General features: G+C 37.6%; 1 protein-coding gene across 18 annotated transcripts in view; it reads right to left on the bottom strand.

Annotated features, from left to right (window-relative positions):
- Nucleotides 1-19,591, bottom strand: part of SORCS2 (sortilin related VPS10 domain containing receptor 2) — a 528,299-nt gene that overhangs the window by 340,656 nt on the left and 168,052 nt on the right. For all 18 annotated transcript variants that reach the window (XR_014955066.1, XR_013339870.2, XR_014955068.1 and 15 more), the window contains one exon: nt 12,950-13,017. Coding sequence is in view for 14 of the 18 variants with exons in the window: in XM_077782740.2 (XP_077638866.2) it covers nt 12,950-13,017 (68 nt within the window). In the remaining 4 variants the exon portion in view is untranslated. The remainder of the gene's footprint in view (nt 1-12,949; nt 13,018-19,591) is intronic.

A 19,591-nucleotide genomic window follows, 5' to 3' on the forward strand; every position in this document is an offset into this window, starting at 1 on the left:
GGGAAATCCTGCTCACTGTGAGCACAGCAGCACCAACAGCTGCTGCTTCTCGTGGGAATTTTACAGACAGAGTGCAAAGGAAAATTAAACAGTGAATTTATAACACAGCACAGAGTTCCGAAACAAAAACTGGAACAAACCCTGTGTGGTCTAGGCTCTGCCTCAGTGTCATCCCAACATTTTCTTTGTAATGCGTAACACAGTGTTCTCTTTGCTTCACTATCCACAAGAGAACAGACCAGAGCCTTTTCATAAAAACCATTCCCCATTAGCCAGCCAAATGGAACATATAGATCCAAAAAAAGACAGAATCATAACACATAGAAGTTTTGACCCTTTGTTCTTTCATTTCTTTCCTAACACAACACCAGTGCAAAGCAACATGTTCAAGGGAACAACTTTCAACAGGACAAGTGCAACCTGACTCCCTTTTGTTTCCCATCCCCTGTTCTGAATGTTCTCATGACAAAAACTGTTTCACTATTTTGCTACAAAAATTGAAGCAAATCCATCTGCTCTCAAAGGTTCTGGGGTGGCTACTGTATATTTGGACATTCATGTTGAATTTAATTTCATTTCTTTGAATTATTTCCAGTTAACTTGAATTCATCACATAGTCCACAAAAGAATCCAGCTTTGATGGGTAGATGTCAAGACATAAGAAATCCACCAAACTGCACCTCTTACAATTACTCCTCAGCTTATAATCACCTTTTAAAGCAATTAGCAGATTTACTCCAGAGACTTCAGGTGTCTACACTGACCTGTGAAGCACTGCCAATTAACAATATATATATACAAAAGTATAGGTCAAGCTAAAGATGATTCAAAATTGTCCAAAACCTAAATCCAATAGCAAAAAAAACTGCTGTATGAAGTGTACTCTTTGAATAAGACTTTAGATTTGCCTACATCACAAAAGCCCTCAAAAAATTCTGCTTTGCACTTTTTAATATTCTCAATGGAAAGAACATTCTTTCAAGTGAAGGATAATTAAAACAAAAAATCTCCTTCCTTTCTGGGAAAACCTAATGTTTGTGGTCACATTCATGTCTACCTGTGGTAGACAAATCTTCAAAAGAAAAAAAAATACTTTAATCTGCCATTCAGTCTGACTAATGCTTTATTTAGAAGAGCCTATGTTACAACCAATTACAGCACATCCTGCCTAATTACCTGGGAGCTGCTCTACAACAAAATACAATTCTATTACTAGAAATAATAGGCTTGGCTTTGCTTTGTGGATTACAGCAGCTGCAGCCAAGAGATGTCATAAATAATGTACCAGCAACTAAATCAAAACCTATCAAGAATTCACAGTGAATAACAAAAGTGAGGACAAAAAGTTAATGCAGGCATCCCCACTGTTCTTACACTGAGTGGTTCAGTGCAAACAAGACCAATGTTATCTTTCTGTACAGGTAATGAAGTGACTTGGGTGTCTAAGCAATTTCTAAAGAATTGAATTTCCCCTGCTAATGATTTCAGCATTTCACACTGATTTTTGCATTCAGATAAATAAGGTAGTTATTCTAAGCAATTCACCATAGAGCAGTCTATTTCATATTGTGAGAGCAGCAGAAAGGAACTTCCAGAAAACAGATAATCCCAGTTTTGCAAATGGAATGAAAAGAAAAATAATCATTTTTAAAAATTGTGTCACTTCCTGGAATTGCTGATTCACTTCAGCAATGTGAAGCCAGTCCAATGGAGGGTCATTAAGATGCTGGGAACTGGAGCACACAATGTACAAGGAATGGCTGAGGGAGCTGGGTCATTCTAGGAAATGAGGCTAATGGAGAATCTCATTTCACTCAGCATCTAAAGAGAAGTTTTAAATATGACAGGGTCAGAGTAGGCAGTGAAAAGGCAATAGATGGCAAGCACAAGCTGCAAGATAGGAAATGCCAGCTGACATAACCCCTTGCAACGACAGCAGCAAAGCATTGCCCAGTAAAGCTGTGATATTTCTGACCTGGACATTTTTCAGAACTAGGCAGGATGAGGCCATGAGTGACCTGATTAACTTCTGCAGCAACTCCTGCTTTGAGCAGGGGTTGTACTTGATGTACATTGTGCTCCCTTACAACTAAAATCATTCTCTGCATGGATGCAATACCGTAGAAACTTGCCAGTAAAGCAGTGATAGAAGAGACCAACAGGGTATCAGAAAACTTATGTCCTATTGCCAGCCCTAACAAACATGCAAAAGAAAAAATAAATAATTATTTTTATTATAATAACAGCACTGTGTATCTATTCCAAACATGAATTTAAAAAATAAAATTCAAAAAAATGTAAGAACTCAAGCACTTGGATGTACCAAGACTTCCAGTTAGCCTAGAAATCAAATATCATTTTATATTTAAATATTCACTCATATTTATTTATTGATGTACCTTACAAATTTTTACAAGTCTTTTGAGAAGCTAATTCCTATTATCACTTTGAACTCACTCAGAACACTCAGAACTCCAGCCTGGCTTTTCACATAGCTGGGCACATTAAGAGATCTCTAACTCGACCTGTTAAGGTAATGTTATGATAGGTCATGGTGTTTTATGAAGCATATTTGTAACATACTTTTCTGGTCTTTACACAATTAACTTTACTTCCTTCTCCAGTTTTATTTAAAGATTATTCTTGGATGCTTTCCACTCTGGAATACCAACAGATTCATATATTTATCTGAGGCCACATGGAAAGCTGAGGCATGGGAGTCTTCACTCCAGGCTTCCACACTGTGCCAGAATGTGCTGCACTTTCAAGAGTGCAAAGGTTTCACCTTTTACTGGTGCATCCTCCCCACTAGCACTGAGAAGTCTGAATTGTACTGAAAACTGCACCAAAATAGCACCAAGATCTTCAGTACTACGCACCCAAAATCATCATGCATACAAAACTCCATCACATGCATATTTTGCTTCCAAATATTTTTAAATGGGATAAAAAGTAAAATACTATTATTTTTATAATTCTGTCAGGCTGAAGAAAATTAAAAATTAATGGAACCTGAGAGACCAGTATTTAGCATATATACCTATGCATAGAAACTGCATAGGGTAGGGTGAAGGGTAAGCTCAAACTGTAGTCATTGTACTTCAGAACAGCATAACTTGATTTTTACATTCTATCCCAAAGAAACATTGCAAAATTAGGGACTGGACAGCATATGGTAAGAATTTAGATAAAACAATGATAAGTTTCCAAATTCTTGGAGGAGAGTAAAATTTACAATAATTTTACATTTAAATCTTCAGAAAGCCAACAATCCTAAGGAAAGATCAGCAGTACAGAAAACTATTCTAAATCATACAGAAAGCAGAACCATACATCCCCTTCCTCCCAGAAAGGAAAACTTGGAAGCCAGACTATCAAAAGGCTGAATTACATAGATGCTTTTGAACCCAATTTTTAAGTTTTTTTGACATTAAGAAAGTGTTTTACCACGTGTCTCTTTACTTGTTTCCCTAATTTTTGCCCAGAGGTGGTTGTATTTCACCGATACAGTGATGCCTTTTTACCAAGGGGAGTAATTTGATCTGCACGCACACTCTTCAAGAAAAATTATATTCACTTGGTAAAGAAAGTACACACCAGATTAAAAAAAATATATATATTTTACTCAGACAGATGCTTTTCAACAAATGGGTGATAACAAGTATTACCCCACTCCTACCCAGAATGACAATTACAGATCCTATGATATAAAGTTGGGATAAAATGTATTCATGAGTCGTTGAAATATCTACAGTTTATGAAAGCAACTGAGGAGAAAGCCCTGCCATCAGAAGGATATCAACTCTGGAACAGCTTCCAAAAAACAGGTTTGGAGCTGATGTGTTAGGCCAAAATACCAAAACTTACTTAACACCTCACCTAAAAAGCAGCTTCTCCAGTCTGGATTGAAGCCCTCAGGTCCAGAAGAGACAAACCAGTTCTATGAAAGAGTGAGGGTAGCAGCTAGCCAAAAAAAACCACTGGGAGAGAAAATCAGTGAGGAAGTGAAATATCCTTTTTGGAGATTAGCTCAAGAATAGGTATTTGTTGAAACACAGTAACTTGCTAATCCCTGTTCTATATGCAATAGAAGGAAAATACACCAAGGGAGAAATAGGGGGAGCAAAAGCAGGAGGAGACGATCTCAACTTACACATAAATCTCCCCAAAATAATTTTTAAAAAATTAGCTGGAACAGAGATTCAATTTATTAAATAACATATTATTGGTCATCTTTTCAATGAGAGGCTGCAGGGAGAGGGAGGAAAAGCCCTCAACTAACATTCTGTATTAAAAAAAACCAAAACAAACAAACAAGACATTTAAATCTTATTGTAAAATGTATTTAATTTTTGTCAGCTACCCACACTCTCAAATTCTTCAGCATGTAAGATTATATTTACATTTTAGAAACTGGCCTGTATTGAGTTTTTAATTGTCCCAATTCTTACCAAATTAAAGCTGCCTAACAATACGAGGATCTTAATAAATAAGTTATGTGAGAAATATTGCCTTTGTTATTTTCACACTGAAAAATATATTCCACACCACAGAGATAATGAGGGTATAAAACATTAACACTACATTTTTCTATACCATTCTGCATAATTAACCATGCAGCTGTTCATTCATTCAGTCCCAATAACCAAATTAATTTGCAATCAGTTCACAGTGGATGCTCTGGAGCAGACTGCATGTACTGCAGAAGCAAGTGAAGCTGCTCACATTCCACATACCACATCAGTGCACAAGCTGCTCAATTCTAAGAGATGCAAAATATTTTCAAAGATCAGCTATAAAAAGGCACTGTGCCATCAGCTGTCTCATAGAGAAAATACGAGTATTTTCAGGTGAGTCTCATCGTGTGTCAGTGCTCCCTGATGGAGTCCTGTCCTTCTCAGGCTCAAGCCAAAAACTTTAAGGATACAAACATTAAACATCTATAAACTTTACAGCTCTTTCCTATTATCTGTGTTAATCCAGTATTACAGCTCTAGCACTGATGGGAATCTCACAATCAGTTCTCCAAATTACCTATATTCCCAAGAAACAAAAGACCAAGTGAGGAAAGCAGAGTAATGGCAGGTTCTCAAAAAGGTCACAGAACAGGCTGGTGGAATGAAGGTGGAACCAGGAGCATCACCAGCTGCTGAGTGGAATGTCACATGTACCTTATCCCAAGTTCCCTAACACCATGACTTCATCCTTTTCAGATTTTAAAATATATCCTATCCCAGGTTTTATACCTCATTCATCATAATGAAAATGCAATGAGCAATGAAACTGGCTGCTTTGATTGTGGTTTCTCATTTTTTTCATTTTGCAAAGTGGCAAAAGAAACATGGATACATATATAAAGATAGAGAGACAGACAATGAGAGAGAGAGAGACAGAGAGAGAAAGAGAGAGAGAGACAGAAAGACGTGCTGTCATTCCATCTGCCCGAGGTCATGGGCCCTGCACCTCCCTGCTGTGCCAGCCTGCTGCCAGAGGGAGTTAATGGGTGACAATGCAGCAAAGCAACTCCTATTACCAAAAAAATTGACAGCTCAACTGTTTTCACATGAACTTAGTACAGAGGAATCATGCCACAATAAAAGCTCCAAGACTGCTGTTCTCAAACTTGTTCACATAGAAGTGTGGATCATGGGCAAAACTTCCCTCTTTTATGCAGAGAGGGAGGGCAAAAGAAAATCACAAACCCCATGGATGACTAATACATAGAAAGATAGCATTTCCTGTTTCTCACCTTAAACTTGTCTGCTGAGGCTGGCAAGAAAGAGGATAATTTCCTGTAGGAAGGCTTATTCAATAAGATACCATGACAAAACTGAGGAAACACCAGCAAAGCAACTTTCCTAAACATCATACTGTTACCAGCCTGCGTGGGTCTTGGGAAGGAAAGATTAATTCTGTCACCATCAGTCCTGGCCAGAGTCTACTTAAAACAAGAACCTGTGGTATAATTCCCACAAAGTCTGCTGCACTAGTTAAAGGAATCAGAAATTCTATTACTTAGGCTCAAGTTACTCAAACAAGAGAAAAGGATTCTTAAGCCATTTAAAATAAATGGTTATTCTTTCTCAATAAATTGACTCACTCATTATGAATTACATCCTGCAATAACTTAATTCATTTTCCAGAAGGAGGATTAAGAGGGGAAAAAAAAAATCAACCTGTAAAGCAGTAAAATACTCATGTTCCAAGATGTATTTAACATGTTCAGCAGCCATGCTGCAATCAGCTTCAATAAGCACAAGTGTACTGCAAGAGCCCTTTCCTAACTACATAAATCACAGCTTTCTAACTGGATCTTAATTTGCATGTCATACATTCTCTATGTAATCACAAACTAGTGCAGAAACATGTTAACATTCAAAATCATCATCATTATTCCAAGTTGTTGAAGACATGGAAAAGTAGTTGTGAAACAGCACTCTCATCTGTGACCAACAGATATTCTGTAAAGAAATTTGGTTAGACTTATTTGGTAGCTTTTATTTTTTTTTTTTTTTGAGTTTGGACCTTCATACATACTAAGACATTAAAATAATCTTTAAATTCTATTATGGAAGACCAAAAAGTACCTGCTTCAGCTAAATCCCATGCACTGGAAAGCCTTTTAAAAGACATCTCCTTCAGAGGAGTCTACAGGTCACAACTCGGAGAAAAGTCCCAAATACCCAGAGCCAAATTTCATTTCTCTGTTGAACAGCCAAAAGCTACAGCCAAAACATGTGGCAGGATGAATGCAACACCAAGGCACCAACGAGGTTACTGCCAGCCCATTGTGCTGGGCTTGGGCTCAGAAAGTCAATGGAAGGTCTCGTGTCCCTTGAGCGTGCAAAGCAACAGCAGCACCCTTTGTACCCCTGAGTCAATTCCACTGCCCACTGAAAACATCAATAATCACCTCTTCAATACCTTGCACATTCCAAGGTTTGTCAAGATATGTTTATTTAATTTCCTTCACCTTCTACATCTTTTTCCTCCTGACACCCATAATAAAACATTGCTGATATTCTGAAACCTACTAGATCACTTTTTAACTATGGCTTTACAGTACATTTTAAATGTCCAAAATAAATTTAAAATACTGACTTTCCTGCACAATTCAACTCATACTGGCACACCATTGAAAATTAGCAAGACAATGCAAGTTGGAATAAAGACAATGAAAGTCTTTGTAATGCTTTTACATTAATATGGAAATATTATCAAAGAGAGCATAGAAAATCTGTTGTTCACTAAGAGAAAGAAAATTCTAATTGTAAGACTGCCTTTTCAACACTACTATCCAAAACCTTTGCCCAGTGGAACAGGTGTAAATAAGGATATAATATAAGCACAAGAGAGCTGCACAGTTATAATTGAAAACACTCTATTTTGATTGCAGAACTTGCATTACTCATGATGATGCATTAGCTAGACAAAGCACAGCTAGACTTTAGATCCCAAGCTGAGTTCACTGGGCTAATAATAAGAAAGCCATTTCTTTTTCTTTTTTAACTTGGAAAGAGAAAATTTGATATGAAAATCACAGACTCAATAACTCCATCCCTTGGGGCCATTTCTACAAAGTCACTTTTCAAAGCAGAGTCACAATGTAAGGCCATCTGGAAGTGCAAGTTGTTGCAGAATACAGTTGCTCATTTATTAAGCAGTACTTCATACCAAAAATTTCACTGGGGCACTGAACTGTATATTGGGGGTTTTTGTTTTCCTTTTTAAATTAATTTCAGGAAACAGCTGAAATGAGTTTCACCTACAAGTCCAAAGATTTTGGAAACAAATTTCCATATTCGTTTTCACACATTCTGTGAGCCATCTGGAAATTTTACTTTCCTGAGCTGTATGCTGTTCACTCTATCCACCTTAAAAGAATCTCCGGCTCTTTGTAGTCTGAATTTTTGCTTTAGTGTAGGCCTGCACTCTGTAAATGCCCAAAGCTCCCTGCAGCCCCTGTGCCCCTCTCACTCCTGATGGCCAGCAGGCTTGCCAAGTGAGCCTTGTCCTTGAAGAGGTGGTTTGTGGTGGGTGCAGACAGAAAGAGCTGTGCCACCACAGCCAGGATATTCCTGACTCCTTGGGATTTGCCAAGCACGATGTCTCAGGGAGGCTCTCCCGACTGTTCTCACCTCTACCTACCCAGCCACTGATATAGACTTCCAACCTCCCACAGCACTTTGACTTTTCTTCCCCCTCGGGCTGCTTTTGGAGTAAGGAGTCCCAGAAAGCTCAGCTGGGATATCTAAAAATATTTAAGGAGGTGGGGAAGTCTGTTTCTTCATTTAGTATTTCTTTACTGATAACATGGGGCAAAAACAACCCAACATCTCTGAAAACAGGGCTACCTAACATTCATCTAGGGCTACCAACATCTAGGGCTACCTAGCACTCAGCAGGCAAAGCTAAGAGGATCCAACAGTGCAGTTAACATAAAGTAATGTCGTTTGTTTTGCTGTGGTGAAGCTGTACCAACATGGTGATGCTATTGGGAACAATGGCAATTACACAGCAAGCCACTTTAGCATTACTCTATCATTACAGCTTCATAATATGCAATCAAAATGTTATTAGCAATCATCAGCAGCATCTATTATTCATTGCTTAGATCAAGCCAAGAAAGGGAAGGCTGCATGCCTACCAGCAACAGGACTCTGAGCCAGTCTAAGCCCAGGGTTGGAAGGTAATTCCATGGTCATATAGTGCTGAGTCACCACTGCATAGCCTTCAGCAATATTACCATCTCAGTCTTCCATGTATAAAATTGAATAATAATAATCATCATATATATTTCCAGTATTATTAGGAATAATTAACTCAGATAAGTATTAGCATTAATTTCACAGTGGTTACTAATTCAAATAGTTAAACTATTTGATTGTAAAATTTTATACTTGTATCTAAAGTTGCAGGCATTCAACAGATGCAAGCAGTTACCTGAGGTTGTAAAATATGTGCATCTATATATTTATGCACAAATGGGTCTATAAGGCATGTGAAAACACACACTCAACCTAAATGGTCAGTTGGTTTCAGCTCCTCAACAGTGTAAATATGCTGGATAAATATGTGTGTGAACTCTGACATGAACAGCTCTAGTATGTAAAGTATCTTCTATGTATGCACAACTTGTTGCAATAATTTTAGTATTTGAATTCTCAGGTTTTTATTATGCTAATGAGCTCTAACATAACAACCAACCTGTATTCCCAATATGTACCACAGTTTGGAAACTCTAGAAGGAGACCTCAAAACAATCTTCTGTTTCTTCTCAAAAAGTTATTTTAATTTATATTCAAGAGGCAACCAATGTTATATCTATTTCCCTACCTAAATTTGAGTAAAATAATTATACAGTTTATACCTTGACAATTACTTGATAAGAAAATTAGGAAAGCATCAGAAATAGCTGACTAAAGAAGCATTTTTTAACTGCATACTTCCCTTAGGATTTTGTCTTTACCTCTTCTGTGCAACCAGACCTGGATGTTACAAGTAAAAACGCTGTTAAGAACATCATTTTCTCTATTTATTCAACAGTGAAAAATTCTAAGGTAATTCAAATTTAGGTCTCCCAGTCTCCCAAATTTAGGTCTCTGTAACCTGACTTTGTGGGCAGGCATAAGTTACCTACACAAACTAACAATGATCTGCAGAGGTAGAAAAATGCATCACCAAGATCCACCCACATATCGTCACAGAGCTCCCCCACCTAGGCATGTACCTCTGACTGATATTTTTCACCACCATTTGCATCACTCTTAAAAGTCTCCAAGGTCACTAAAAACAAACAAGTATCACTAGACCATCTTTTCTCATTCTTTGTTCCACTAAACAAGGGGAGAAAATTCTTTTGAGTGAAATTCTTTTGATGGAAGAAAAGGAAAGAGATGAACTGGAAATATGTTTTAGAAGATGAAAGATTCAGTTTCAAGGAATAAAATAACTGATAAACAATCTACCAAGGTAGGTTAATATTTAATGTCCGGAAAGAGAAATTGGGATATTAACATTAAAAAATTACCCTAGTCAGAATTGATTCATTTTTAGAAGTGGTTTATTTTCACTTAGTGATTAAGTCACATAGTGACTTAGACAATATTATTTCTGGTATTATCTAGCCAGGAACAAAAACATTGGGACAATTCAGGAAGTACTGGAGAGGATCTATTACCACTAGGGCACAGAAACAGATAAATGGCATTTCTCTGCTAACAAAATAAACCACCCTGTACCATTTTTCACACCTGTTTTACAGCATATTTGTTTCAGACAAAGAATGCAAAAGAGAATTAAACAAAAAAGTTGAAAAATATATACACTATGCATTCTGGGCAAACTGCCAATGTGAATGCAACACCCCAGTTCCATCAGCAAACATGGGTGAAAACTGATGAAGCTCCAACCATTTTACACAGGGAGAAACACAGAAGTCCCTGGACTGTAAAGGTACTTCAGCTTCATTCAGTTATTTAGTACAAATAGCGAGCTACATCCCAACAGAGAGGGGCACTATTTGATATTTTTGCAATGGGTGGTCTGATTTGCACTTTTCCAGTTTGACAACTGTGTGTGTCTCTTCTACATCACAGTGGGCAGAGGTGGAGGAAAGGGGTGAGCTCAGAACATATCCAGGTATGGATAACCTAGGCAGTAACCCCTAGTCCAAGTGCTCATCTGAAGTACTCACTTCCTTTCAGCTTTTCCATCCTGGCTTTAGAAACCACAGAAACACAGAATGGTTTGGTCTGGGTTGCAAGGGACCTGAAAGACCAGCTAGTTCCAACCCCACTGCCATGGGCTAGATCCACTAGATCAGGTGGCTCAGAACCCATCCAGCCTGTCTGGTCAAAGCCCAGCCTCCATCCTCATCCCTGCCTCAGCAGGTTCAAGGAGGGAGCTCCCAAGGGCTCTCTTGACAAAGTGGACAGCCCAAGGCACCATGATGTCCAGACCCTGGCTGGGCTGTGCCCTATGAAACTGCAGGACATACCCAAGGAGAGTCCCCCAGGGCCCCATCCCTGCTGCACTGAAGCGGCGCCATGGGCACCCGGCACATCCCCAAAGCCTGACAGCACCGAGAGCCCTGAGGACATCTGCACCCAGCCCTCGGGGCAGGACCATGACCTGTGCCAGTACCAAAGCATCTGGTACATCTGTAACTGGTAAGTAAAAAGGCACAATTTCCAGATGATGCACGCTAGTATTGATTTTATTTGAATGCAGTTCACACCGGTTCTTTACACCAGCTGTCAGCAAGGTCTGGATGACCTTGTTTTAAGTGTTTATGTTCTCCAAAGAAAGAAACATCATCTGAAGCCTGGTTTATGTTTATTTTAAAAGACCAAAGAGTTTATTTTGAAGAATCCAACTGAAAATGCTTAAAAGACTATGATAGATACTCTGAAGTATGAATTGGAAAACTTGAAATATATTGCATATGTTGTATGGGCCACTGACAAATAACAGGAAATCAGTTTGTGCTTACGCAGTTGGGAGTATCCAAACTGTCATTTGGTTGTCTTATTTGTACAAGATGTTGGACAAAAATTAAAACAGAAACAAATGTGCAATAAATTTTGCATCTTGTAAGTTTAAAGCATAGTTACAAATGAACTGTCATAGCACTAAAAAGGCCAATCTTTAGCCAATGCTAAGTAGTCTCCATTTGATCTTACTCTCTTTCCTGAATTTCTCCTTCTTATGACTAGAAATTTCTAGAAATATCCTTATTCTGCATGGACCACTGGCCCTGGCCAGATGGAGCACTATTCAGACACTGGTATGACAACAGGTTATTGCAGAAGCACTGTCACTGAAAAACCCCACACGGTTCAAACAATGCCACCTCATTCAAAATAAGTAAACACGACTGTTTTGCAGCATGTCCTGGAAACAGATTTTTCCCCATCCCTATTCCCTTACCCAGTCCTTTTCTTGGATTATCTCTGTAAAGGTCCTTACATTCACAGCTGAAGGTTAAATTCCCATACAAGCTCTTAGGACAGCATGAAGTTTGCAAGCCACAAGGTAACAGACAAACTATTTGTTTCTAGACCTGAAGCTTATGAGCTACATTTGAATTTAACTATCCTGTCATTTATTTCAACTGCTAGAGATAACCAGCAAAAGTAACAGAGCAAATACTGGTGCAGTATCACATATATTGATAACAGTGAAATACTTACATGATGTGTCTAGCAAAAATTTGTTGTGGAAAATTTATTCAGACCCACACACACACAAAAAAAATACTGGAGCACAAAAAGCCTCCCTAGCAAAAAACAACTAAGACCTGAGAAGATAACCAGTGTGATTAGTATAACATAGACTTATCTTATCCCTGCCTGTGTGGTGATGTACACCTGAACGTGCAATTTGTGCACACACAGGCAACAAGCATATTGGTATCTTAACTGACAAGTATTATGGGAATGAGAATCAGTTTAGAAATTTATTTGTATTACTATTTATTCCCAGTTGCCATAAAACACAGTGTAACCTCCACTGCAGGTATATTTCATCCAGACAATCCTAACTACTTCCAAAGCACGATTATTTACTAACTTTGGTACACTACTCTAGCAGCAAGAATTCCCAAAGGACACATCCCAACACAGTAAGCATTTCAAACTTTTCAAGTAAGTTTGATATAGAATTTCTAGGTGAAGGAAAAAACATGTCAACCTGCAAAGTAGCATCAAGAGTTACCTTATATTCTCCATTCTTCTTTGTTTCTACTGTTGAAACTCATTGCAAACTCCAACAACAGGGAATGCATTTAAAGAAGAGAAGGAGTAGGAGCTGATGACAATCTGAATAATCTTACTACAATAGCATCGGTCAGCTACCAACACAACCCAGCAGCAGTCTGGAAAAGGAAGGGATGGACCTATTCCAAGAACAGCAGGAGGGAAGGTTATGGAAAAAGCAGAGGACTTACCTCCACAAAGAGCTCTCCAGAACTTTCCCCATATCAGTATGATAATACTTGGTAAGGATCAGGATCACCTAAAAGAAAATGAGAAAAAATAGTTTTAAATATGTAAACTGATATAAGAAACAGAAACAGACATAGGCAGCATGATTTTGGGAAAAACAAAAAGTGAAGCTTCTGAAAATCTGAACAGCATTTCATCTCTTTTAAGAGTTTTGCTTTTTAGGCTGGGTTTTTCATTTCTCTTACTGGGAAGAGTGATTTCAGCACTTGAAGTTTTCTGCAAACCTGGTGACTGTGAAAGATTGCCCATTTCACACAAGCAGTGAAGTTGGAATTGTCACATAAATACCACCATCACATGACATTCCTCAAGCAATTTTTATGATTTTCTGATTAGGAAAATCCAACCTGGTTGCTAGTTTAAATTTAGGAGGTAAATCTACAGACACATTTTTTTTTTAATCCAAAGTGTTAAAAAATTGTGATCAATTTTGATTATCCAGATTAAAAAAATCAAGAAAAAAAAAAGCTCTGGCCTTCCTTACAAGATCATGAATGCAACTTTCATAGCTATCACTTTTCATTTCTTGAAGAATCACTTTTTCCTCTTCATGAATCATGCTCATCTACATCAGCAATAGCCAATAAAATACACAAGCAAATTTCATCCACAAAACATCCTCATCCTATGAAAATAGTCAGCAAGAAATATTTTCCATCTGCTCAACGTGTGACAAATTCACCAGTCAAATCCTGTAAAGCACTAGCCCACCAGCAGTGTATCAAGCTCAATTCTATGGTTTATGTTTGGATTTTTTACAGGTTTCTTTCACTTGCTGCCAGTCCATGTCAGTGGCTCTTAGAGCCACAAGTCCACAGCAGCCCCAGAGAGGCAGAACAGGCTGGTTCCCTGCACAGCTGGAGGCTTTCTTTAATGTGGGGTCAACATCAGTCTCCAGCAGTTTGGAGCAAGCTGTTATTTAACTGGCACTGCTCTGCTCTGACCACCAGATGAAATCTACAGCAAACAGCAACTGTTCACTTTGATTATTCAGATAATTAATATGCCAGTGATACATTTATGCTGCACTCCGTGTATGCTGGAGATTGTGAGAGAACAGAATTATAGACTGAGGATGTTATTACATGGAAATAATTCAGTGTTTTACAGAACTGAAGTATAATACCAGTCTCACTCAGGGTTAGCCAAATCTAATAAACTCACAACACGTATTCCTGGATGTATATTGAAATAAGCAAAAGTGGAAACAATCCATAATTCACAAGTAGTATTATTCATTCCTATTCTCAAAAGAGTCACAATCTACCAGATCACTTTTTTGGAATTTGATTATCTATTAAAATAAAGGTTTGGTTTAAAAAAGAAAAAATATATATAATAGGTTACTACAAGACTTAGAAAGCAAAGAAAAAGAACCATTTCCCAAAGCAGAATGTATCTGTGGATGAGACTCCTGGCTACAGCCCAAGCACGTTCTACCAGGTCAGCTATTTATTGTATCATCAGTGTTTTAACTACAGCTTTTTCTGGTGCTTGCAGTTAAGAGGAAAAAGAAAGAAACTTCACTACTGGGAGCATCTATTAGCTCCAGTTATTAAGAAAAAAGTTTCAGACTGTGCCTTTCCAAACAAGTATAATCCCTCTTAAGTCACAAAAACTGATCTGGAACTCATTCTCTTAAGAGATACAAGAATGCATACTTGGTACATGAAAATAAAAAAGAAAATACCTAAAAATACAAGAGATTATACTTTCTTTCCTTCCATTTATGCAGAAATGGAGGCTGAATCCTGAACTTGATGAACTGTCTTCATCCCTGTACATCCTAGAATTAGAAATTTTAAAATTCAGATAATTTTCAGCAATGTGTGTTGGAGCCATCCTGCCACAGGCTAAGCCCAATGTTCCATTCCTGAATTAAACAGATGAAACTCACACACAGAAAATCCTGTTGGGTCACTCTTAGTCTATCTGCTTTGAGCATAACCTGTATGGATGCACCAACAAAGAACCTTTCAGAAAAGCCATTTCTGTAACTTGGCACCTGTCTGGAATGTTAAAGACTGCCAGGCTCACGGTACTGCTGGCTAGCTGCAGTTCATCTGTGCACACACTGAACCACAAAGGCACTGCTGCTCCACACACTTCACCTGAATGGCTTTCAGCTAACTGCAGACTGCACTGGGGAGCAACCATAAGTGAAACATCTTCTTGATGCTGCAGGATTGCTGCTTTAAACTGAGTCAGAGCTCTGAAAAAGAGATGTCAGTACTTTCCAATATGACTGGTAAATACATGGAAAAATGTAAATACTTTATTTTGCCCTTTGGAAGTAGAGAGAATGACTTAGTAGGAAAAACAAAGACAAAAGAAGCCATCTTTGAACTCTTAAACAACATCTGCAGATTCCTGTCACAACTTAAGAAGAATGAAGCTGAGGGGCTGACCATCATGTCAACTATGCCAGTGCATTTCATCCCAGTATCTGAATAATGGAGACCAGCTATTTAACAGACTTTACAGCACAGTCCTTTAGACTGGAGGCATCTTTTCCGGTGATCCTGGAAACAGGATCCAGGCTGACCATAATGGCAGTTTTTCTAAATTAATTAACAGATCCAAAGAGCAGAAGGAATTATTTCACAATGAAAGCATAAAAGTCTTCAGGATCTCTGGATTCTACCCATCATTTCTAAGAGCAGAAGCATGTTTTCACTGATTTCATTTTAATGAGACTCCATAATTATGAGCATTTTACAGGCTGGATTGAAGCCAGTGGTTCATACACATGGTTCTCCTAGTGAAAGTGCTTGGGTGGCCTGTGGCTGGGGAGACACAGCAGCAACTGAGCAATGATGAAAGATATGATTCTTAACCAGCTCATACTACCATCAGTCATGGACAGCTGCAATAAATTTAACTTTTTTCTGGTATTATTTTACAGCTAAAATAAATTTAAGCAATGAAGGAAAATTTGATTTATCAGATTTTTTACTTTAAGTTGGATTTATAGGATTATCTAGAAATCTCCACTCTATCCAGATTTCCAGAGACTTGTGAAACCATTTTAAACCATTTAACCTTAAATTCACCCACAATTCTTTGAGTACAGAGTTCATTGTCATATTCCCAGAGTATGACAACGGAGGTGACAACAGTGATTACTGTTTTGTGCCAGGGATCTATAAACACCTGATGGTGCTTCTGGACAAAAATACTGAAAAGAAAAAAAGCAAGTGCAAACTTTCAGATTTTATCAAAAATTTGCATTCTATTACCAGTTTCTTTACCAAAGCCTTTGGTACAACCCTATCAATAAAGCAAATATTTCTCTCTATGTGCCATGGAAGATAAAGCTTTAGGATTCTAAGAATCAAATGCAATGTGCATTATAAGTTAACCTTCCATGGAAGAAATAACTAGCTCCAATCAATTTCCTTGTCTTGGGACTTCAGAAATTTCTCTACTTCATCCTTCCACTCTTTTTTGGGGGGTTAGAGGGACAGTGGGGTGCACAGATGGAATTTTGATTCTCACACATCATTCTCCTGCTTCCATAACTTCATTCCTGCCTGTGTGAATTCTCACTGCTACAGTAGTCACAGCTCAAAACTGTTCTCCAAACAAAGGAGTTGAAGCAGTTTAGATCCAAAATCCTTTCTGGATATAGACCTATCTTCAGGGGTGCACTGGCTTTTCAGAGAATGACAGACCAGGATAGCAAATGGAAAATTCCACAGATATTAGTACCCATGAATAATGAAAGTTAGAATGATCTATGTTTAACCCCTCTCCTTTCCTGTTGCTCTCCTCTGAAAATGCTTTGTAGCAAGGCTGGGCTGAAAAGAACATCACTTTACAAGACACAATGTGCTTTTAATAATTTCCTAATAAATTTCTGGCTTTAAGAAGCCCATTTTAATCCTCTCTTTTCATCACCATGTCAGCTAAGAGGGCTGAGAAGGGCAAAAGGAACAAATTCTAGATCAATCACATTTCCTGGTGTTTATATTTTATCTTTCTGTGGAGGATTTGCTAAGGTCCTTTTCTTTTTGATAAACATCAACTTTTGGAAAGCTATTTTATTTTTGCCCCATGCTCCCTCCATGATGCTTTTTTTCATGGACCATTCTTAACAAAGATCTCTCCATTTCTATCCACATGCAGATTCTTGGAGATAAAGTTTTATTTAACCCCTGAAATTTGTGATTTTAGATTTTGGGGTTTTTTTTAATCTCTTCAGAAATTTCAAAGCAAAAATCTCATACTTTCAAATGCACAGTTACAAGCATGATTGCAAGCAAGTTTTTGTCTTTTCTCAAGTTTTTAGAAAGTAAGAGCATACTGTAAGTACTTCTGGGCAGCCAGAGCTACCAGGAAAATAAACTCCTGAGAAAGATTCAAGTTTCTGCAAACTTTTTAGCATCTGCTTAATTTAATTCATGTGAATGAACCCACTGAAATCCAAAGAAGTGTTTATGAGAGTCACTTAATACTCTGTAGGACTGAAACATAATCTGCTGTTTTACTCAAGAACAGAGCCTCACTCACCTTTTTAGCTATTTAACTATTCCACTGTCCACCACAACTATTTTGGGGAGATCAAGAGGTTCTAGACACATCCTATTAATTTTTCACTACCAAACCCTGTAATTACAAAACTTTTTTGACACCTAATAATCAAAAAGCACCCTAACAAATTATAGGCAACCACCTACTGCTTCAATCCCTCAAGCCATTTCCACTTTTGCAGCAGCCAGCTCTTCAATCATCATGCTAAGAGCAATGTTAATTTTCACATTTCTTATTTAAAACGAAGATTCTTAGGAGAAAAATAAAATTCAGGAAATTATTAATATGAAGGTACATTACTACAAGGCTATTATATAGCCAAACAACCATACTACTATTAATAACTACATAATAATTTGATTATGCCAGGAAAACAGAAAAAGAGCATTTAGATTGACTCTGCTGCAGCACTATGATAAAAGGTAAAAAAGCAAACATTTAAACCATTACTTAAGCTATTAAGAATTCACTGTATAAGCTTCTACTCCTCTCTAGTAATAAAGTTCATAAAAGCTATATATAATTTAATATTAAATACTTAAAGAATTAGATTTCTATTTCTTCCAACTGAATTTTCCTGGGAGACAAGAGGACTAAGTGTGTATGAAGTCACTGACTATACTAGTGCACTTCTATTAAACATTAGTAATAATTCTGTACAGTGAATTAATTCATAATTCAAAGTAAGCCACAATAATGACTCAATTCCTGTTCTCTAAGAGGTATTTCCATCCACAAGAGCTGAATAAGTGCATAGTTTTAAAAGCAGTGGTTGTGATTGCCTCCAGATTCAAAACCATTTTAAACATAGTACTTCACACATTGACCCTGAAAACATTCATACAGAAAAGTAACTTTAAAGTATCAAATACATTTAATCCACTATCTACCACAGAACAGGATTATCCTCTGTTAGCTCTGTATAAACACAGAGCAAAAAGGAAACCTACTGCCTTCAGGAGCCTACAGGTCAAGTACAGAACACAAGAAGTCTTTGACACCATCACCATCAACCATCACCAACTCATGCCAGATTTTAATGGAAGTTCCTAAGAAAATTATGTTTACGCGATGCCACTCCATATGTATGACACTGTATATATATGGGTTTGGCTCCTTATCCCTACATTTTAATTCTAAATCCACTGACTGATTTCAATCATATTTGACAGAGAAGTAGATAGCCATATGGCTGAAGTAGCCATATCAGTTTATACAAGTCCATTGTACAGATGCATATAGAATAATAATTAAAAAAAAGTACAAAAACTATAAGAATAGGGAAAGCATATAAATAAAGATGCTCTCACAATACATTTTCCTATCTTCAGTAATTTTTAACTTGGGCAGCTGGGCTGCTCCTGCAGCTGTTAGCAGCTGGCTGCTGGAGAAGCACAGGTTTCTATGTGCTACCGCCTGACCCAAGGAGAGACACTCTTGTTATGTAACTGTTAATGGTCAGTCCCCAAAAATCAAAGCTTCTGTAGAACTGGTCAGCCAGTCTGGATTGCTGCTACTTCAACATATTCATATTGCTGCTCCTTTCTAGAACCATTAGATGCAGGTCCAAGGTTTCTGGGCATGCTGCAGATGCAGAGCTTGCTCAAGCAAATGAAAGGGAACTCAGTCTGAACTATTAGAATCAAATCTGCAGCTTTGGAAACTGTCTAACATTTTAACTAGTTGTTTAATTAAACTTCCTGTTCTTTTTCAAACAGCCCCAAACAATGTCACCTCTGACACAAAAATCTCCAGTTTTGCTTTGTTGACTTTTACTGCATAACCAGAGGAATTTTTAGGTTTAAATATTTAACATAGCATTTGATAAGTTCTTAAAACCACATTTGCAAACATGCCAAGAGAATAAATTTCTAAAGCATGAAGCAAGAATATTTTTTCCTGTCTCTCTAGTCTCCTAATTGTGATTCTTTTTTAAATATGGGCTAGCTTTACTTATCTTCCCTGCTAATGTATTCTAAATTGAATTAGCAATCCTTCCTGCAGAACCAAACTTATTATATGAATATTCTTTTTCATTCCCATGAAAATCC

Source organism: Lonchura striata, chromosome 4 (genome assembly GCF_050655825.1).
Source record: "Lonchura striata isolate lonStrDom1 chromosome 4, ASM5065582v1, whole genome shotgun sequence".
NCBI classification, from domain to species: Eukaryota; Metazoa; Chordata; class Aves; order Passeriformes; family Estrildidae; genus Lonchura; species Lonchura striata.